This window comes from Poeciliopsis prolifica, unplaced genomic scaffold (genome assembly GCF_027474105.1).
Source record: "Poeciliopsis prolifica strain line A6 unplaced genomic scaffold, Auburn_PproV2 SCAFFOLD030, whole genome shotgun sequence".
In the NCBI taxonomy this organism is placed as follows: Eukaryota; Metazoa; Chordata; class Actinopteri; order Cyprinodontiformes; family Poeciliidae; genus Poeciliopsis; species Poeciliopsis prolifica.
In genome coordinates this window covers 1,723,912-1,745,705 of record NW_026562405.1, presented here as the reverse complement: position 1 = coordinate 1,745,705, position 21,794 = coordinate 1,723,912, and the positions used below count along the sequence as shown (strand labels likewise).

At 37.7% G+C, this 21,794-nt stretch overlaps 3 protein-coding genes across 17 annotated transcripts in view; all 3 read right to left on the bottom strand.

Moving 5' to 3' along the window:
- Window positions 1-1,391: 1,391 nt before the first annotated feature.
- Window positions 1,392-8,206, bottom strand: sh2d5 (SH2 domain containing 5). Of its 4 annotated transcripts, XM_055050432.1 has the most exons (10): window positions 7,672-8,174; window positions 7,215-7,298; window positions 7,061-7,141; window positions 6,920-6,994; window positions 6,572-6,718; window positions 4,214-4,414; window positions 3,753-3,936; window positions 3,339-3,444; window positions 3,079-3,238; window positions 1,392-2,222 (listed from the first exon to the last, which is right to left on the bottom strand). In XM_055050432.1, exons 2-10 carry the CDS (start codon window positions 7,263-7,265, stop codon window positions 2,031-2,033), a joined length of 1,197 nt encoding a protein of 398 aa, XP_054906407.1. In that variant the 5' UTR covers window positions 7,266-7,298; window positions 7,672-8,174; the 3' UTR covers window positions 1,392-2,030. The 4 variants fall into 4 exon arrangements, with proteins under 4 accessions (XP_054906407.1, XP_054906406.1, XP_054906408.1 ...); XM_055050431.1 differs by having other exon boundaries at window positions 6,920-7,141; window positions 7,672-8,177; XM_055050433.1 differs by having other exon boundaries at window positions 2,115-2,222; window positions 3,079-3,212; window positions 3,704-3,936; window positions 6,920-7,141; window positions 7,672-8,206.
- Window positions 8,207-9,377: 1,171 nt separating this feature from the next.
- hp1bp3 (heterochromatin protein 1, binding protein 3) lies at window positions 9,378-17,797 on the bottom strand. Of its 2 annotated transcripts, XM_055050429.1 has the most exons (13): window positions 17,689-17,797; window positions 17,192-17,272; window positions 16,717-16,885; window positions 15,510-15,578; window positions 15,242-15,398; window positions 15,013-15,156; window positions 14,120-14,179; window positions 13,691-13,830; window positions 12,858-12,948; window positions 12,523-12,682; window positions 11,123-11,234; window positions 10,882-11,034; window positions 9,378-10,782 (listed from the first exon to the last, which is right to left on the bottom strand). In XM_055050429.1, exons 2-13 carry the CDS (start codon window positions 17,256-17,258, stop codon window positions 10,209-10,211), a joined length of 1,896 nt encoding a protein of 631 aa, XP_054906404.1. In that variant the 5' UTR covers window positions 17,259-17,272; window positions 17,689-17,797; the 3' UTR covers window positions 9,378-10,208. The 2 variants fall into 2 exon arrangements, with proteins under 2 accessions (XP_054906404.1, XP_054906405.1); XM_055050430.1 differs by lacking the exon at window positions 15,510-15,578.
- A 1,899-nt stretch (window positions 17,798-19,696) lies between these two features.
- The window catches only part of eif4g3a (eukaryotic translation initiation factor 4 gamma, 3a), a 56,823-nt gene continuing 54,725 nt past the window's right edge, over window positions 19,697-21,794 (bottom strand). For all 11 annotated transcript variants that reach the window (XM_055050413.1, XM_055050415.1, XM_055050408.1 and 8 more), the window contains one exon: window positions 19,697-20,705. In XM_055050413.1, the coding sequence (XP_054906388.1) occupies window positions 20,524-20,705 (182 nt within the window). In that variant the 3' untranslated portion in view covers window positions 19,697-20,523. The remainder of the gene's footprint in view (window positions 20,706-21,794) is intronic.

The following is a 21,794-nucleotide window of genomic DNA, read 5'->3' as shown; positions in this document are numbered from 1 at the left end:
AAATTCATTTTAGAACTACATCTTAGACGTTCTCTCAATGCTCCTTTTCTTCTTTCCCCAGAATTACTAAAAGGCAATCAGACAGACAGTTAATTAGAAATTATTTTTGCCTTGATTTTATTTTAAGACAAAAGAGAAGGTCAGGTATTTTGTTGGTTGTTTTTGGTGTCATAATGTGTGGTACAAATTTCAGAAACCCTACATGTAAAAAAATAAATAAATTTGACCTATGTAGGTTTTACATGAGAAATATCACATGAGCAAATACAGAAGACAGAAGATTTATGATTTATAAATCATAAATTTGGATCTTCACATCGCGGAATAAATGGTAAAAGCAAAGGCGAAATATTTATTTGATTAACGTTGTCTTACTGATTATCTTTTATGGGCTGTCTATTTGGTGTGCTGACATTTGCCTTCTGTCAATTGCATCCTCTCTATCAGTTTGTCTAAAAATGCATCATCAATACCAAGAGTTTTGTTGGTATTGATGATGGGGTAATTCAAGAACATTTGAGAAGCTGTTTAATACCAAGCCTATTAATCACAAAAATAATTTCTACCAGTTTCTTGGGATATTGCCATAACTGAAATTGGCTCATATTCCAACCTTTGCAGCAATTGGAGAAAGTGAATCTCTTAGCTGAAATATTTTTTGGAGGGAGTTGTTTTTGGTTGATCAAGTTCATCACGACATAACAGATTTGTACAACTGAAGACAAAAACCATGAACATAGATGAAGAAAAATGGACCATGAGCTTGTATATTTTTAAAGTAAACCTTCTAGGTAACTTCTAAAAGAAAACTTTAAAAAAAAATTAAATTTTCAATTTGAATTCAAACAGTTTGGAGGAAGTGAATCACTTACTCCAAATGCTTAGAGAAACTATTAGAATTATAAATGAATTAAAATCTGACTGTTCTGACGTTGTCATTTGTGGGAAATTTCAAATGTCAATCTAAGTTGCAAATAAACAAATACGAACTGATTACCACAATGCAAATCAAGAGATTTACTGTTGGAAACATATCTACTAATTTGGCAGTAATGCTCACAAATGAGCATTAGTGAAAAACTCTTTGAACTTTTGAAGCTTTAGCTTAATCTGAAGTATTTATACCCATTGAAACAAGAAATCAAAATGACTATTCTTTTATAATTTGCTTCTCAGAGAAAAAAAAAGAACTTCTTTATGGCATCAAAAATTAAGTCAACAGTCTTATTTTACTGTTGTAAACATAACCTGGTGCTTTTTTTTTGTTGTCAAACATTAAAAAAGAAAATGCAATGTTGATTTATAATCCAATGTTGAATAAAATGCTGCATTTAAGTCATGTAATTCAAGGCAAAAAAATGGAACCATAAATAATAGGACACATATTTTACTGAGATGTGGACTAAAAAGAGAGTCCATTATTTATTGTAAAATGGAGATAAAAAAATGTATGCTGACTGGTCATAGACTAGAAATCTTCCATCACCATAGACAATCTTGCTCTAAGCTCTGTTACATTAAACTGCACACACTATGATGGACTGTAAATAAAGTGCATCATCATATACAATCTCTTAAACACAGAGTAATATTTAGACAAGTTAAGGACAATCAGAGTAAAACATGGTTATGTACTCAGGTAACATCTTTAGAAGATTTGGGGTTTGGGGGGTTGAGGAAAAGGCAAGACCCAGCCATAAAATCCACACTTGAAATGGGTACATCTAAAAACATTTCAATGTCAAAAGTCTTACAGGCATGTCAAAATACTTTAAAATTTCACTTTACATAAAAGCTGCAAGCACTCAATGTTATCTCTGACACATAAGCTGCCCTGATGGAATCTGGTGCATACAAAAGCAAAGACATGTGCCAACACTGATAATAAGGGCATTATGTTTTAGAGAGTGAAATATACCCAATGTACCATCTGAAAATGCTAAACAAAAATGTGCAAAAGAAATAGATTCTCTTATTTTGAATCGTCTCATCTTGTCAGCTAATTCCTCAGGGTTTATTGCCTTTCCCTTTCAGTGAGAACTTTTAACTCTGGCTTTAGCTGAGTTTTTGTATGGTTTTGCAGCTTGTTGTGTGTTGGTATTTTCTTCCCACTCATAACAGTGGTTCACACGTGCACAGCACAGTTGACAACGCAGCTCATCTGGAGTCACTGAATAGTATTCAATGAGTTCAGCAAGAGAATGAAATTCTCTCCTGCATTTCTGCATCAAAGAAACACAAAAATCAATTAAAATTAGACAGTGTAGGTTTTAATATTTATTTTAAACATTTGACAACTTTTTGCATGAAAAGGGAAATTCTTATTTTCCTTTTTATGCTATAAGCTTGCAACATTGTACACAGGAAACCAAAATTCTAGTTCGCTTGAGCATGTAAATATATAAATTACAGTTCTCAGATGAAGAACTACATATGACATTTTAAAAGTTATTCTTTTAAAAGTTGAGGGCTACATGTAGCAAACAAACTTTAAGACTTTTGGATTTTTAAAACTGAAATAATGGGAAATAATGGGTGGCACCGTGGTAATTAACACTAAACAGAATTACAACATAAACCTTTAAGCACAGTAGGTGGGTCAAGGGGTTGGTGTTTTTTTGCTAACATTACTAGGCGCCTTGCAGTGATTTATTGACTATAGTCTCCTCTGTATACTAGAGTAATCTAAAGTCAAATTTGTGGCCAGCTGTTTGGTAGCTAAAAGTGGGTCATGCAACAAGACAGTGCTATGCACAGCAGCAAATCTACAACTAAAATTTTAGATTAATCAGTTCCTAAAGTCTCCAAATACAAAGTTGCTCATACTTATAGATTGTCTTCTTCCTTTTATGAGCCATTTTTTCATTGCTTCAGAGCAGTCCCATAACAGAACTACACTTCTTTATCATCTTGTGCAGCTTTTTTTGATCAATAGCAAAAGTCTATGGGGAATAAAATCCTTCTTCATGGCACTGTAACTATTATGCAATTGTATACATTTATCAATAGTTTAGCACTGTATAACTGTGTAGTTTTTATTGGCAAACAAGTGTAGTGACCATGTGTTATGCTGATTACCTCCAACTTGAACTTCCCTTTACGAGTGTTTTCTATAAGGTGGGTGGTCAGGCCGGAGGGGAAGCGAACAATAAGGGAACCACTTTTAGGTTTTTTAGGATGAGGGCACAGAAGGTATGATCCCATGACATCATCTGCAAGGAGGGAGTAGCTGCTGTCACTGCAACCGCAGAGAAAAAACCCCCCCACTGAAACATTGAGGCATTACCAACATAAAGGAATCTGAAAGCAAGATACTTAAAGAACTTTGATATACTTACGTTGTGAGACCAGCCCAACTCCAAACTGCCTGAGCCAATGCTTCCTCTGTTTCGGCTAAACTTGGAGCCCGGGATCTCCTTACTGGCACTGTGTCTTGACCCTTTTCTGTTTCAAATATAAGAAGAAAATGTGTGATCAATTTGAATTTCCCTTTTATTCCAACGGAGGGAAAAGAAAGACACTCCATGGGAATTGTTAGTATTGGAAGGCAGCCAGTGTGTGTCCATTTTTAACAGTAACATTTGTGAATATAAACCAAACCGTGACAAACTCTGAAGAAATGTTTAAGCCATGTGTAAGCTCATCATCCACACCACAACAGTGAGTAACAGCCCTGCACATGACACCAAACAGTCTGCTTTACCTAATCATTTCTTTGACTCTTGATAGCGCTCTGTGAACTCTTGGCCCACCTTGTGACACACTTAGTTGCTCCTGAACGCTGCGCTGTTTGCGTGGCGTGAAAGTGAAGGAGCGGTAAGCTCCAGAATGCAGTCCTTTAGCGCGGATGACTTTCTTCCGCGTCAGTGAGGGAGAGGAGGAGGAAAAAACATCGTCTTGGCTGTCAGGAACGTCATTGGACGACTTCTTAGATTTCTACATTAAAAACAAACCAAAGAAAGTCATCTAGTGCATGTTGTTAAAATTGGAGACACCGAAACCAGGATGCAATTTGTTGTTTTAACCTTGTGCATTGTATATAACCAAGCTTTATTTTATGAAAAGTAAATAGAATTTTAAGCAAATTTAGATCTTTGGAAACAATGTCTCAAACAATGCACAAATCTATCAAAAGATAAATTCAGATACAATCACTACAGAATTTAATTAAATGTTTAATAGGTGGAAAGATGAAAGAGTTGAGGTTCCAAACCTTTGTGCTTAGCCGCAGTCCTCGAAAAGGAGCTCTTCTAAAGGAAACTAGAGCACTGACGCTAAGAGGGAAGCCGTGGTTGAGTAGCGAAGGATTACGCTGAGGCAATGACCCATTGGAGCTTTCTTGTGCCTCTTCTGGATGCTTCTCCAAATAAAGCAATTGGAAACATCGGCAGAGCAGCAAATTCAAGAACTGGGCCTGTGAAAAATAAGGGAGAGAGAAAATTTTAAAATTGGTCCTCCAGCTTATAACTTGTAACAAAATTTCAACACTATTTTGCAGAATTTCTAAACTCCTGAAATTAACCTGGAGGGAGAACAGGGAGAAAGTAGTTTTATGTAAAGCTATGAACAGGACTTTTGACGCATCTGAAGAAAGTACAAGAAGTTAATTCTAGTTAGCAGACAGCGCAATATCAGCAATATCATTGAAGGCAATGAAAAGCTCATGAGTTAATCGGATACAATTTCAGGAGCCAAATGTAGCAAAGTGACTTCATATAATGCAGAAAGAAACTGCACACCACAAAATTATATCAATCACCTGGTTCTTCGATAAATCACTTTATATTACCACAATAAAACTATTAACATATCTTGTTATGCTGCCAATATTGAAACAATTTCTGACCATTTTGCCAGGAAGGTTAACAGGATATTTTTTTTATGCCAAACTGATCTTAAAAATATATTTATTTTAGTCAAACTAATTTATGTACACATTTTTGCGAGAGGAGTGCACGATCTTTCCTATAAATTGGAAGAAACTAACAGACCACAAAAAAAAATACAGCAATTTTTTCTACAATGCCCAGTGCTGCTGGCTTAAAACCGAAACAAAGCTCCCAAAGACAGACAGCAGTGGTCTTGGAACTTTATTTTTAAGATTCTTGTCTTAGTATGGTAGAAGATGATTGTTTTCACTCTGGAATAAAAGTACTGATCATAATTCTAAAATATTGACTTTGCCATCCTTAAACCAATTTGTTACTAATATGGCAGAACATTCAGGGTCATTGCCTTGAGATATTATTTTTTTTCATGGTTTGATTCATTTTGTGAAGTGCACCTGATGCCGACACTCATATGCATCACATTTGGCATAGTTCACTCAATCTTTCAAACGTCCCTCTTTTTCAAATACTTAAATTTTAGACTCATTATACCACAGGAAATATCTCCAAATTTGTAAACTCTGAACTGACTCTTTATAATTTTTTTTAAATTACTGGCTTCTTCCTCTCTGAGTGATGTTTTAGTCGGTGTTGCTACCCAACTTATGTAACTGTGGCATTTCACTAAAACACAATCATCTCTACAATACAGAACCCATCTCCTCCCTAAATGGTAGGACGGCTAGACATCATACAATTGGATAAAACCATTGTTTATACTTGGATAAAACTGTTTGAATGGATCAACTAAAATCATCTGGAATTTGCACCCCAGGATGAACCAGACTTTGTGGCTATCCACAATTATCTTCCTGATATCTTGTCTAATTCCTAGATGATCTCACACCAGAAAAAATGGTGTTTGAGACATTGTCTTAAAATACATCCAAAGGTGTTGCTCCAATTTACTCAAATGTTGTGAAATGAAATCCAGAAGATTATAAAGCCATAACCAAGCACAAGGCTTTCCCAGAATGTTTAGCAGCATAGTAAGCTAACTGTATATAAACTCTTAAATAGTTTTGGTAATCCGAGCTGACCTAAAATGGTATAATTAAGGCTGGTTATGTTAAAAAAGTAAGGGAAAAGGGTTGTGTGTTTTCAGACAGTGTATATAAATATCTGGCTTCAACTGTATGTCCATTCTTTCTAAATGTCAAATTTTGCACAATTTTTAAGATCCTTCTCATTTTTAAATAAAATCTTTTATTTTTTTTAATAAACAAACTTCCTTCAAATGTAGCCTTTTTGTTAAAATAACTGATCCTCAGATGTTTCGCCTTCAGGGTAACATAATGTTCTTTCCAAAATTATAGGTTATGCCTCTCTGTGTAATCATTCTCTATGTAAAAGAACATTATCATAGGTTATCATATGACATGCACATTGTTAGTCTACATGCCCCGTTGCGTGTTAGAACTTGATTTTTCCCCAAAATGATTTGAGTGTCCTGCTGGGATCAAATACATTTGTTGGGGCGTTCTAGTTTTCTTTGTTTGTTATTCAAAATGCTGGAAAGTGTAGTAGTTTACATTTCTACATTATGTATAATGTTCTCGAAAAATGGAGTTTAAATGTGATCATTTCCGTTATAAAATTGCTGAAAGCACATCTACACAATTTTTCAGTAAGACAATTAACAGAGCAACATTTCATTATCCCACTTTGAAGAGATTCCTTACCGCTCGGGCATGTCTTGCCTTGAAGACATGGCAGTAAAGTTGGGCATAGGCGCTGCCTGGGTTATGGGAGACGAAGGCAAACTGGGCATCAATTGGACGGGTGGTGGACAGAGAGACTCTTCGCAAAGCATGAGCCATTAGGAGGGTCTTTGGACCAGGAAGACATCAAAGAGTCAGACAAACAGAAACAGAAACTAATTTGTTTAAAATCACATGTGAAACAATGCAGGTTGTGATAGTTATCCAAAAAAATCTAGTCAAGACTTATTAAAAAAAATCAGCTGTGATTGAAAGAAGTTGAAGCAGGTTGTTATACTGGATGTTTTTAACAACAAAAAATACACTTACCATTTCATCCTCATCATAGATCTTCACCCCTTTGAGTGAGAACTTCAAGGTTACCGGCCTGTTTTTCTTGTAACCCTGGATGTCAACAAACTTTGCGTTAGATTTCTTTTTACAACTATGAATTATCAGCAAAGGACTCACCTTTAAGTACTTCAGCTGTGTGTGCAGCTGCTTTATTTGATCATCCAAGCAGCAGTCATCCACAAGAAACGACCCAACATACTTTCCCAGAGAAAAAACAATTTTATGAAAACCTATAATTGTCCTTCCATGTACAGGTGATGAGTGTTCATACCTCTGCTGATCGTGTCACCGTGCCATCGTCTGCAGAGTGCGTATCTCCCATGCTGCCTGTTTTATCCAGCAACAAAAAACTCACCTAGAAAAACAGTTCAAAGGGATTTTAAATGCTGAGCACGTTAAAATCCGGATTTTGTCCCCATCTACAAACTGTTAGTCTGAGTTAGGGGAAAAGATCAATGAGCTCTCTGCGCCTTTTTTGCACAATTTTAATCACTGCAGATTTTCTCTCTCTCTGTCTTTCATTCACTGTTTGTTATTGCTGTCCAAGTCCATCTCAAAGTGTCCAGGAAAAACACAGGAATGTGGCGTGTAAACTTGAGCAATTTCCCTTCAGTTTACTGAAAGGTCTGGACTTGAATTTCAACCCGCTGTCTCAAAAAAAAAAAAAAAAAAAAACAAAAAAACGACAACAAAAAAACGAAAAGAAAAAACTTAAAATAGATACGTACGTTTCTGAGTAGGAACCTGAATGTCAGTCTTCGTCTTCTGTGAACGTGGTTGTGACAGCAGGCGCACCGAGGGCCGCTTTACCTGCTGCGGCAGCTGGTCCAGGTGTGCAGCTGGTCCAGGTGTGCAGCTGGTCCGAGGCGTGGCCGCGAGCACGAGGGTGAAAATGAACCTTTTCTCTCTCAAGATATGGAAGACGGCGGAAGAAGACAGCCTGAGTCAAACCCCCGCCCTCCAGCTGTTTCTTCATAGAAAATTCTTTCCCAGGGAGCTCCTCACATTCCTGCTTGTTGCTCAACACGAAACTCAGGAGTTCAATGAAAAACATTGAAGCAAGTCCTCCTCAAATCTGCCCTGCTGGGTTTTGGCTAAATGACCTAAAGTTCAAAACAAACCAAACACCAGCAAAGCAAACGAACAAAGGTCCTCATGTTGTTGGAGTATGAGACTTGCATTGTTTCTGTGGGTTTTTTGGTTTGTTTTTTACGTTGACATGAACCTGAATTGTGAAGAACAGGAGCGCACCCAAGTGGCAAAAGAGCCATGATGTTCTGGCTTCTGCTTGTGGCATTTCAGGTGACCAGTTATCTGCTCCATCTAAAAATTAGATTATCATCGAAACATCGAAACGAGAGCTGATAAGTCCCTGTGAAACCGTGACCAGTTATCTGCTCCATCTAAAAATTAGATTATCATCGAAACGGTAACTATTTTTGCAGTTATTTTAAAAAAGCATCATCATAGACAGACATATTTTAAGTTTGTTTTGGTCAAATGCATTAGTATGACTCACAGTCAGGATTGCAGCTCCTGAGGTCCATGCGGACACATTATGGACATGCCTGTTTTCCTCGTTTTATTAATGAAATGCAAATTTGACCCTTATCTGAAAACAGGACTTTGAACCAGTTTAACAGTTGAGTCATTGTCTCGTCAGTGTAGGTAAGATGCTTTTGACAATGGTCCAGGAGTGGCTTGACAAGAAAGTGCGACAGTTGTAACGATTAAATGGGTTTGTTCCCAATATGCTACACCGTTTCCTTTAGCAGTTTTCCTTCCATGAATGTTTGGGTGCAGCTAAGCAGTTTCTTTAGCTGAGCTTTTGTGGTTTATCCCATAGAGGGAGTCACTCACTATATGCTTTATAAGTCTCCAAATAATCAAAATTAACAGGGATAAATAGAATTTATCATTTCTAATGAATTAATATATAAATGCGTTTTCATTTTAAAGATAATCTTAAAATGATTATCTGCTTGAACTGGTAGTTTGCCTGTGAAAACTGTTTTGAGTATGTGCAAGTTAATCTATACACACATGACTTAAGTCACACAATGTTGGACTGTTTTACTCATTTAAAATGATTAATAATGATAAAAAAAGTATTTTGCCTTGAAATAAATTTTGAAACTGGAAATTTTTAAATAGTTTATGATCGAATTAATAATGACATTTCTACTACTAAAAGAAATGTCTTTAGAATAATGTTCCAAGTTGCATCATACAAGTGTGGCTTGTTGCACTTAAGGGAAATATTATGTTGAATGCAAGGTTCAAGTTAAAAAAAATAAAGTGAAATAAGTAAGATTCAGCAAAAATCATGGATAACAGTTAAAATCTGGGTCACAAATCTGGAGACAGATTATCTTTTCAGCTCAAAGATACCCAAAGATCAGATCCAAGCAGCTTACAAAAAGAACCAAACAGATTACAAATATAGCCATTTTATTAATGACTTGGAAAAAATGCATAACACAGGGAATACATGCATGCAGGGTATGTGTGAGCTGGTATCCTCCATTTCTTACAACACAAATTTATTATGATTTGGAACTAAATAAGAGCTGTGAAGCCATTAACCCCAATGTATATGTTTGATTACATATAGACATATTTCATTTGTGATTTCAATATTAAGTCTTTTTTCCCCCTCATTTAAATCAACAGGGCAGCTGGTTGAACATGAAACGTTCCCAAAAGTATATAAAGATTACGAATATGGATAAGATTTAATCTCCAACCCTGTACAGGATTGGAGTTTAAGACACTGGACAACAGTCTAAATGTCTCTCTTTTATAGAGCAGCAACACTGACAGTCTAAGGTCTTTAACCTCTTAATAACAATTAAAAAAATAAATCCGACACTTCCGCCTTCGAAAGAACACTGAACTCTCTTTTGTTGGGATTAGGAATCTGAGCCACCAGCACTGAGTGGATGAACACATAAACAGAAGTCAAGACATGGTTCTAGTTACAGTATGGTGAATTTTGCTATGCTTTCCCAAACTGGCAGCTTAAACGGCAAGACTAACCAAGCTGTTCTACACATCATGAATAAAAAAGTACTTCAAAACACCCTCAATGCACAGCTAACGTAACTGTTAAGATAATGTTCTTACTCTACAGTAAAAAAACAAAAAAATGAACGTTAAAACTACAGCCCTCTAAAACAGAGAAAACAATGGTAAAAATAAAGAGAGTTGAAACAAAGCTGCAGACTGTTCAGCACAGCCCAGTTTCTGGAAGGCGCACACGGGTTCAGTATCTTCCTCTCTTGGACTTTCGAGCTGACTGTTTGCTGCTTTTCGGGTTTTTTTGGAGGTCAGCCTTCTTGGGAGGCGATGGTTGTGCCTTTTTCTTGGACCCACCTCTGGCTGCCTGCTTTTTGGGCGCAGGCTCCTTGGGGGACGAGTCTTCAACTTTGGGTCGCTTTGATCCGCTTTTCGTCGTCTCCTTTACAACTTTCGGCTCCTCAGGGATGGACTCCTCTGCTTTTGTCCGCCTGGAACCACTTTTTGTCATCACCTTTTCAACTTTGGGCTCCGGGGACGACTCTCTGGATGGGGGTTTCCTGGAGCCTTTTTTGCTTAGCTTTTTAACAGCTGGTGTTTTAGACTTTCTTGAAGGAGCTCCTTTCTTCACAGGTGTTGCTTTAGGCGTTGATACAGTTTCCTTTTTAGATGGGTTCCTTCCCGAGCTCACAGTTTTCTTGGGAGGCGACTTCTTTGCCAGTGCTTGGCCTTTACCTCCAGCCTTCGACTTACTGACGATGCGGGGTTTTTTGGTTGGTGGAGGGCGCCGAGCCTTAGGTGGAGGCCTCTTGTTAGGTTTCCTAAGAGTAATTTCAAGAGTTAGATGCTACAACAAAAAAGTGTAATCTTACTATGAAAAAAAATAAAGACAAAATAAAAACATTCTGACTTAAAGTTACCTCTTGCGAACTGGAGCCTCATCTTCTGACTCTTCTTCCTCAGATTCCTCTTCCTCCTCCTCATCTTCTTCGTCCGAAGAATCTGTAAATCGCTTCTGCTTGATTGTTTTTTTTGGAACATCTTTAAACTTGTCTGGATACAGGGTGGTAGGGCTATGACAATAAAACAACAACATAAAAACTATGCCTCAGTACATGTTAATATAATTGATTATTTTATATTTTTTAAATTGTGGTTTACCTTGGATAAAATGGAAACGAGAGCTGATAAGTCCCTGTGAAACCGTGACCAGTTATCTGCTCCATCCAGCCCAGAACTTTACACTTCGTCAGAGTCCTCCTCAAATTGGCCACTGAAGAAAAGAGTTCCCATTTAGTGTCTGTTTAGGTTGTTTAAATTTTTATTTAAAAAGGTGACATAATTATACTTCCAAGTACAAGTTTTGTATATCACATAGAACTAGCTTGACATGTTTTTAATTTCTATTTGCACAAAATCATTCAGTTTTCTTGTCAGTTTTGCCTAATTTCAGCTCCATTCAGAATGAGTCGTTTCAGGGCCTCTTGTCACTTTATGTTTAAATAAGTTGCTGCTGGCCACACCACCATACTTGCTCTTTACACTTGCATGCAAAAATGGCTGCAAACAATTGAGCAATTATATAAGCGTACATCTTTGAAAAGCAGAAGTAGAGGCTTCTGCACAAATAACAAAAGTGGCTTTGGAATGGTCAGCCAAAAACAAAGCACTCGTCTTTTTCAGCACATGCAGAAATAATATCAATTGCCCAAACGTCCTGGAGTTCAGCTTGAGTTGCTGAGTAATGGGCTTTGCTCAGGCTGCACCTTGGCTGTTAATTAGTAATGTAGTACTCCAAAGGTTTTTGAAATCGCTCATTTTTTCAGACACCATAAAACAAACAAAAAAAAAAAAAACAGGTGGGTGTTTTGTTTTTTTACACTTCGTCAGTGTAAAAAGCAGTGTGTTAGCTTCTCCAGATTTAAAGCAGTTATTTGGCAGAGGAAAAAAAATATATAAAAAAACAAAGACTTTTACATAGTTTTCAGAGCTAGATATTGGATTTTTCTTTCTTACAAGGAGTAGTAGTAGTTTCCAAGCAGTAGAAACCCAAATGGAAGGACAAAATCGTGCAAAATGTTAATTTTACGTAACAGGTTGCCTTTAAGTTCTAACTAAACCTGGAATTAAGTTTGTTGTCCACTATAGCAAGAGTTTGAGTGATGTAATGTAATTCTAAAAAAAAAAGAAAATGAAAAGGAGAAAAGACTTATAAGTCTCACAATTCTCACTTTAAAATGGATTTCTTCAGATTAAAACTGGCTCTGCGTGTTTTGAGGCTGATCGGTCAACCGGCATTTGTACTCATGCCTGGACATGCCGATATATTATGAAAGGTTTCAGTAATAATGTTTCTGAAGCTGGAGGTCTTCCTTGAATGCATGAAGAATCCAACAGCAACCAGCACAAAGTTGGAGATGCATGTTTGGTTTAAGTTCACCTGCATCTATGCAGGGATTTACTGTAAGAATGCTTTAGTTTTATTATTCACACCAACAATGAAAATATTTAAGCATGTAATCCTTTTCAAGGATTGTGAACATGGACAGACAGGAACTTACCCAACAGGTTTTCCTTGACGTCCTTGTTGGAGTCTACGAGATATTTGCGCAGGGATGTAGTGCTGCAGGTTTTGGGCTCATTCATAGCTGTGATCGCAACCGTGATAGCATCTTCCAACGTGCTGCCTTTCAGCTGAGACTCTTTGGCCGCTCGCTTCAGCTGGGATGGAAACGATTCAGGAGACATGAACAAATGTAACTGACAATATTTGCATAATAGAACAGCAACAGTAAAAAAAAAAGTATACGAAAAACAATGAGTCATATTTTTTTCTTCCCCATAGCTTCCTTTGGAAAATGCCAACATGATGAGATTAGAGTATTTGGAGATCTACCTGGAAGGTTCCTCTCGCTCCTGTCCCTGTGATTTGCTCCAGGTGTCCTTTCTCTACTGCCCTTACCAGGGCTGTCTTTAGTAGATCAGGCCTTAGATAAAAACAAGGCTATGAACTCAACTCATCAAAGGACAGTGCTTATAGTAAATTCTCATCTCCCCAATAATTCCACTAGCTGGAATAATTGGGGTAATAATGAGATTCATGAGAATTTGCTTCAAGAGTTATATATTGAATCAATTATAGGTATATAATTGATTAAATTGTCAAACTAACATATGACAATATTTAGGTCTTTAGTGAGCAAAGATAGAAAAACAATGTTACCCTTCAACAAGTAAAACATGTTTATGTTTCAAAGATATTCAGGAGTTTTGGAGCTAGGATGGACTGATGTTGGCAGCCAAAATGAATAATGATGTTATGGCCATTAACCAATATTTTCAAATATTACATACATTTCAACACATTGGGAAAATAAAAAACTCCAGACTAACATGACTAAACTTGGACCCTCCAGACACACATGGTAAAAAGATGGAAATAAATATAAGTTGTTAATTTTGGCCCAGTTTTATTTAATTGGACAAATTTAAAAAAAAAAGGACCAACATTTGCTGATACCAATGTTGATGTCAATATAGTGTGCATCCCTAAACTAACGTTTGCAGGACAGTGTCTGCACAATCAGAGTTGGAGATCCCTGTAAGAACCATTAACCAATCTTAATTTTCTCTTAAAAGGATATTTGTAATAATTCTAACATGTGGCTTATACTGGACAATGTGAAAAACAAAGGTCAAGCTGAGCACCCTGAGGGATCCCCATCACACCTGTTTTCAATGTTGAGGCTGGGGAAATGCTGCTCCAGATACTTCTTGATCAGATTGTAAGAGGCCTCTTTGGGCTCACAGAGCCGAGTGATGATCAGAGGAAGGGCGTCTCCCAGAGACTCCTGCTTCGGAATGCCTTTCTAGAAACATCGTGAGAGAGCAGAATTAGATCTGAGCGCAGATCAGTGCAAGACAAGACCACAAATCAATTTTGAGTAACATTGAAGTTTTAAGGACATCTAGAGGCTCTACTTGAACCAGAGTGTGGGAACTTCTCATTGTCTAACAGCTAAATATAAACATGAACAAATCTGATTTTAATGTGGACCAAATATAGGCAAAAAATGTTTTGGGAACTCATGAGACAGCACAGTTTATTCCAGGAAACAGAAACAGAAAGATTGTAAGGAGGTTGCTACAGTAACACACCTTAGATTGAGGAAGCGCTTTTCCAATGGCGAAGGTCCCTGAGAGGCCTTTACCCTTCAGCTGTGAGACAGGAAAAACACAAATGAGGATTTATTTATAAGCCTGTGACAGTTAGCCCAAGGTCAACCACAATGAAATTAAAAATGAACATTTGCAAAAAAATCAGAGGTTTAATCTTCTAGATAAGTGAAGACTGTAAGGATGGACAGAAAGTGTACACAATTGTATTGAACTTCTAAACTCATTTGAACATCAATAAAGTGTTGTAGTACTGGTACCTCTACGACATAATGGTAAAACCAAAAATAAATACACAAGTCTAGCGCTAGATGGAGAAATGAGTCGTGTTCTTTTGCCAAAGACAAAAGAGAAAGTCTAAAAAAAAACATCTCACGTCACTCCATTTTTCTCTACATTTTTATGAAGTTGTGATCAGCATCTTCTTCAAATGTTTTTATTTTGTTTCCTTTAACAGTTCTTGGTGCAGTGTAAAAAACACCTTTACCATAAGCATTTCCAGACTTTTATTTTTATGCTACTTTTTTGAGATCTTTTAACTCATTTCCTCATAAAAGTAGGTTTTATTGCAGTTCTTTGATTTTACAGATCTGGTAGATATTAGGATTGAAATGTGACAAGTGAAATTAAAGTTCACTCATGATTTGAAATAGAGGGTACTGTGGGAATTACCTTTTTCACACAGGGACAGGTAGCTTTCAATAGCTGTGTGCCTTAGCAAATTAAATAATATAAAAATAAAATTTTTTACTGAAGTTATTTTTGTCCAACATCAAATCAGTTTGATAAAAGAAATAAATAAAAAATTACAGCAATCTATTAAAGAGCAAAACCCTTTTCAAAAGCGTTATAGGAGATGTTTAAAAGGGTTTTACCTGTTTGATGGTGCCCTTTTCCAAGTGTTTCTTCATTGATTTCTTGATTAGAGTCTTCTTCTTGTGGAACTCCATCCCTGGGTATTTTTTCAACATATATTTCATGACGGACTGGAAGGACATTCCAGACCTCTCATTGGAGGACTGCAAGGGAAGCAAAAAGTATTGAAGGAAACAAACGTTGCCAAGAGATGACCAAGACCAAGATGAGCTCAGAGTTGGTACACACCCCTATAGCTTCAACAAGGACGTTTTCCACTTTGTTCTGCGTGCCTGCAAAGTTGGACACTGGGATTTTTTTGTGTGTGGTGACGCTAGCCCAGGCAGGAATTGTCCGTTTCACCTTCTTGGATTTGGATTTCTTATGCTTGACGCCATCTTTCATCCTGCCACCAGAAGGAGCAACACAAGTTCAGTGAAGGGGGATGGGTCAGTGCGGTTCACGCGATATTTCACTGTGATCGTTACCCTTATCCTTATCTTTATCACATCCTCACCTTAGAAGGAGAACATAGCAGTGTGTTGAGCACTGTCCAGCCGCGCAGTCCTGGCATTTCACATTATGTCTGTTTGTCACCGGCAAGAGAGACAAAATTAAGTTTCAGAACATCTGTCTCAAAGACCACAACGGTAATTTGAGCTGAAATGCCACCAATCCAAGAGCTGACAGATGCAGAATTACTAATTGAAGTCTGGGAGAAGAGGAGGAGGAAGAGGGTAAAGTTTGCAAAAAGAGTTCATCAAATATTACCCATGTGCCTTCGTCTGACAGTTTATGAAATAAACAGAATTGCAGCTAATGTTTCCAAGAGTTAATTGTTGTCAAGTTTCCATAAAATTTGCACTCTACTTTTTGTAAATGGCTAGTGTGGCTGTAAAGAGTTACAGATTAATATGTTTGAAATATTACAGGTACAAGTAATTACTGAAAAATCTTATTGTAAAACCATCCTCTGTGCACTTTAAAGTTAACTTCATTTTGACTGTTTTATCATTTTATAACCCTTTATTTGCTTTTAGTGAGACAATTTGCCCAGGGACAATTGATGAAAAACAGCCAGTGGGCTCATTCTAATGACTTTACAGGAAAGTTAATGTGCATTGTCTCTGCCAAATTAATAAATATCTTTAAAAACTGGAGTGCCCTAATGAATAGTGAGGCTTAGTTTCAGCACATTGTACATCAGCTTGGTTTTCAAAGTTCCAAATTAAAAATAATTTAAGCTTTACAATAAGGCAGACAAACAAGCATATGGGCTGAGACTGCACACCTGCCAACTTGTAAAACGCAGAATAATCTGTTCTGCATAAAAAAATAAAATAAACCAAAAGAGAAGAAAAATCACAATGCAGATTGATGCTGCTCCAAAAATAAACTTTTGTTGCATTGAACTGTGCAGTGACAAACCCTAGTGGGCAGACTCTTCCTGTCCGAAGAAAACAAACCAAAGAAAGAGGACATTGTCTTCTCCTCCTGGACTCCTCCAAGACTGTGAGCACATCCGTCAGTTTGACTAATCTAGTGCAGGGGAATTATTGTGGCTGTGACAGGACCTCACATCTTTTAGGAATGGGACACTGCAACCACGTGAGCAGTCAGCTGTCATCCAGCAGAGGTAAGGATAATTTACAAAGATAAAAGTGCTATCAAAGTGAAATATCGCAGGGTTTTCACTTGCAACCCGGGTCTAGGCCATAACTCACTCTTTCCCGTCTCCAGGTTCCTCCTTTGTGTCCAGGGGTCCGTCTCCCGCCTTCTCCGCTTTCCCCTGGGTTTCTCCATCGCCAGATGCCTCCCCCTCTGCTGGGGCAGCTGAAGCTGCAGCCTGCTCCTTATCAGCAGGGGGCGACTCTTCAGATGAGGCCTCTTGTTCTTTGAAGTCAAAAAACAAACAGAACAATGAAGCAACAGCAAATATATATTTTTGCAGTAATATGAATGAGCTGAAATGTAGGTATCCAGATGTTGACCTAAAACTTTTTTTTTTTTTTTAAAGGAGTGATGAAATACTGTAAAGAAAAGTGTAAATGGTGAATAATGGCACCACGTTGAAGTTGAGATCAATCCCAAACCGGAGTAGTGGGCCGTGATCTTAGTGAGATATGCGTGGGTGGTGCTGCTCAGGGGTTCACGGATTGGGGAGGGAAGGAGACGAGGGATGTCCGACCCCGGCCTCACCTTTCTCTGCAGCCGCAGAGGGAGCCTTCTCCTGGGTTGGAGTTGCGGCTGCTCGGCGAATCGGCATCACAGACGATTATTCTGAACGAAAAGAAAGGAGAAGCCATATGCACGAGCCTGAACATGTTTGTGTGCGTGCTTCCAACGAGCCGAACCCATTTCATTCATTTCCTCCACCTGAAACTGGCGGTGCAATTCGCCTCTTGCGGAAAGCTCGACCCCCTTCAAAAGCCGCGTCAACGGCCCCTCATGTCCGCCAGCGTTACACAAACCCATCCCGTCCGCTCCGAACGGCGAGCTGCAACATTTTTTCTTTTCGCCACATTCGCCATTTTGTCCGTGCGGTTGGGAGAACAGTAATGGCGTCGCACAAGGCACATAAAATTCATTTCAGTTGCACGGAGCAAAAACTCCACAACCTGCGGCTTTTCCGAGCCTTAAATCGATGCAAATTAATGTTCAGCAAAAAAATGTATTGCAACGCAACGCGAGCTTACCTTCCACCGCTCTGCTGACAAGTGAAATAGTTTCAGGTGAGATTTCTGCAGGATCCTTTATTTCGATTTCTCCGTTAACGAGCCCCGCCCAACTCGGACCGCTGATGACGTGCGGTGTCACGCTGCACGTCAGAAGATTCAAATCATAACAAAAAAAAAAGTGCTTTTATGGATGAAATTTAAAAAAACAAAAGAAAACTGCCGGGTTTTTTTCTCATAGTCATGTACAGCCAGAAATACGGCTTTAATATGACAGTTTAGTTGCTCTGATTTTGTTTTTCTGCATTTTCCACACATTTTAACAGTGTTTTGATGTGGATTTTGTCTTGGTCCCTTCACGGTCTATAACGTGTCTCATCTGGTGCCCAATACAAGCAACATACTAGCGCTGCTTGAGATTTTTACAGCAACAATTTTTGGCGATCATTATTAATTTCCCTATGGGAGTGAATATTGTGTTTTCTGAATTTGAATTGAAGATGACAAATATGGATTATTCCATCCGTTATTCAGTCGGAGTCATTAATAGGTCAGTGTAGATGACTTAAAACAAATAAAGTTCACTGAAATGTTTTACAAGTTCCAGACTGAAAAACCAAAAAAACAAACAAACATAATTTTAAAATCCAAACATCCAGTCATCTTGGTGTGAATAGAGCCCCCTAGTGGTCTGTCACAACATCAAATCTTTTTGGACAATAAAATTAAGAAATCATTCTTTCCTAACTTATTTCCCAGGAAGACTCTCTTGGTACCTATTTTGATTATTATCATATAAAATCAGAACCAGGTTCTGGTTTTATCAGTGAACTACTTTTGATGTACAAGAGTAAACACTTTACTCAGACCTCCCCACCTTATGTTCAAGGCTTAGCAAAGACATATAATAGAAACTCATTTCTGTCGCTTGTATCTGGAATCTTGCATGATCCTGAATTCACCATGCTCACATGTTGCAACGTAGGACCATTAAACTGAAAACTTCCATGTCAATACATGAAGAACAGCACATCATTTTCTGTTGAAGACCAAGTGAAACTCAGTGTTCTCAAAATGTTTGATTTTTTTTTGTCAACTTAAAAACACTTAAAGGTGCGGTAGGTAATTTTTATGAAAACTTGTTTTTTCACACATTTGTTAGAACTGTCATTATCTCCTCACAGTAGAAAACAACACAGACAACCTGTAAAAAATAATCCAGCTCCCCTGCCTCCTTCTTGTGGTCCTACTGCCATTTGTAGCAATGCACTGACAATGCAATGACAGCCAATCAGAGCCAAAAGGAGGATCATATTCTACTGTCAGGACATAGCGGCAGTTTTAAAAATGTGTATCTGTATCTTCAACTCTGAAGCTTTCAAATGATTCTTTTCGTAGCGAAACATGAAAGTAAATATTTATTTACATAAAGGCATATTTGTGAAGAAAAACCTAATGGTCACGTGACATGAGCATAAACCTATTAAATCTTTAAAATATTATTTTATAGACACACTCCTGATAATTATCCATATTATCTTAGTAAATTAAAATGCGTTAGGATTTCCCTAAACCCAAAGTTGCTAGTCTGACTGATTGTATTGAAGTAGGAGGTTGAACACAAGAACATGCTCATTGTTAATATTCTGGATTAAGTGCAAACTTGCAATTAAAAATTGTCACTTAAAATTTGCTAATAAGTTGTCAAGAACCTCTTAAGCTGTTCTGTTGCTTAATGGTGTACAGTAAATATGTATATAACAGCATATTTTTGAAATGAAAACCCATTTTGTGATGTAAAAGTCCTACTTTTACATCACTGTCTTAAAAGACAGTTTTATTAGTCTTGAAAGATGTAATAATTGCTAAACATCTGAGTGGAGATTAAATTAGGATTTTCACTGCTGCTTTTTTCTCTATCCAAACCAGAATCGCTGCAACCTGAACGCACCACACACCCGGCAGTCATCAGAAGCGACCTCCCTAACCCTAACCCTAACCCACAACAATGAGTCACAAGAATCAAAACCTTTTAAATACATTTTTTGTCTTTAATGTATTTACAAGCTTTACTCTGCTCTGTAGGTCAGAAGAAGTATTACAAGCATCTTGTTTTCAGCGACCCTGGCCCTTTAGCTTTTGAATGCTCAGCTTTAGTTCTTTATCACTTTGTTCATCTGCGTAACTTGATAAGTTCTGATTTGCATCACTTTCCTAGATGCATATTTTCCCTCTCTTGAGGTGTTCATAACAACGCAGAGTGAGCCAAGGCTGAAGAAAATAACCTCCTGGTAATGACAAGATGACCTTTGACCAACAGAGTAATGAGTTCTTGTCTATTCACTCCTTTCTTTCATTTCTGCTTCCCCTTCATCCTAAAATAAAGATGCTTTTTACCCTGTACTCAACCAGAGTGAAATCCAGGGAGGATATTTATCTCACAATTATTTTGTTATTATAAGTAATTATATTGTTATTTCTGTTGTCGCGTTCTTGTTGTGAGCATCTGCAAATGTTAAATAATTTTTGTATTTGCAGTCCTTAAAAAAATAATAAATTAAGGAGTCCAGAACCTATTTATCTTTAAGTCTCTTCTTAAAAAGTAACAAAAAAAGTAAGTTAAAATTTAAAACAAAAATATTTTCTATGTATGATACAGTATTTAGTGCTTCCACCGTTGGAATCCAAACTGAAGATAGCGGTAGGTTTCAGGACTGTACCGCAGGGGGAGGGAAAACAAAACAAAAACAAAGTTCCAGCCGTAAACACGTCGCCCTGTCCGTGCAGCCACTTGAAAGATTTGTTCTGCCGTTAAGGATGCCGTTCCACTACGCCGTGTCCCGGGAGTCGCCCTCGTCAATTATCCTCAGACTCCTCTTCGGCTTCCCGCAGCCAGGTGAAGAACGCGGTGACGGACTTGAGGGCCACGCCCTTCCCGTCCTGCTCGGCAGGGTCTTTGCTCGACTCCCACTTGTAGAAAGCGTCCTCTGAGATGACGTCCTCGTCATACAGACAGTCAAAGAACATCCGAAGAAGGTCTGCAAGAGAGCAGAAACGCTGCTGTCAACCTCGATTCCCTCCCACATTTTCCCTCCATATCTACGATCAACACATTCTTCACAAAAATATTTCACAAAAGTCTTTACGTGAAAGCTGCAGTATCAAACTTTTATAAACAATATTCTTTTTACATATTGGCTAAAACTGTCACTATGTTGTGACAGTATAATTTAATTCAATCAAAAAAATAAATAAGTGAGCTCCTCTGCATCCGTTCTGTTGTCCTACTGCCATCTGCAAAAATACATCTGCAATCAGAAACGACCAATCAGAGAAGTAGTAGGTCAATAATCCTTGTGTTCGCGCTGCTTACTCTTCCTTCCAGCTCTCTGCTAATCTACAGCTAGTTCCTCACATCAGAGTTCATCATGAATGCTCATGGTAATTACCATGGCTATTTACTGGTGGATAAACACTTTCCCTTTCACAGTAAATTGTTTTTCTGTTATTGACACAAGTACAGGACATATACAAGTGATTGACAGCACTAAGACCCTCCTCCTGGATCTGATTGATTGTTTCTGTCAGCGTGGTGTATTTCTGCAGTTAGCTGTAGGACTACAAGGAAAAGGTAGAGCTCAACTTCTTCAATTTGTGATAGTTTTAACAAATATGTAAAAATAAATGCGCATAAAAGTTACATACTGCAGCTTGCTGCAGAAACATATCAACCAGGTTGCGCCTGCTTTCCTTTCATTAAAGACTATAACACTGAGGATGTTTTGTTTGTGTTCCTGGTACTCTTAATATTAAGGGATATTACACATTTCTCATGCTCAAATGTAATACTTTTCACACAAAATGTCAGATTTTTGTGGTTGTCTGAAATCCTGGATAACAAAACATTTGCCTATTTTGGGTTTATGAGTTGCTTTTTTGAAACATCAACCAACTACACACTCTTAATCTGAATTAATTACCAACTGATTAATTCTCAGTTAGTAAGAAGCTCCAAAAAACTTAATCAATAAAATGAGCAAAAATTAAAGCGGTGAAAAGATGTCAGAGATAAATCCGTCAATGCATTAAACCTCATTTATCTGTCTGAAAAAGATGTTGACATTTTA

Coding starts and splice junctions, on each gene's coding strand:
- sh2d5 (XM_055050431.1), bottom strand. CDS start 7,265: ATGGGAGATACGCACTCTGCAGACGATGGCACGGTGACACGATCAGCA. Junction 3,445..3,752: donor GCAACTAAGTGTGTCACAAG/GTGGGCCAAGAG, acceptor TATTTGAAACAG/AAAAGGGTCAAGACACAGTG. Junction 3,239..3,338: donor AGTTGGGCTGGTCTCACAAC/GTAAGTATATCA, acceptor CTGCGGTTGCAG/TGACAGCAGCTACTCCCTCC.
- hp1bp3 (XM_055050429.1), bottom strand. CDS start 17,258: ATGCCGATTCGCCGAGCAGCCGCAACTCCAACCCAGGAGAAGGCTCCC. Junction 16,886..17,191: donor CTCTGCGGCTGCAGAGAAAG/GTGAGGCCGGGG, acceptor TTGACTTCAAAG/AACAAGAGGCCTCATCTGAA. Junction 12,683..12,857: donor GAGCGAGAGGAACCTTCCAG/GTAGATCTCCAA, acceptor TTTCCATCCCAG/CTGAAGCGAGCGGCCAAAGA.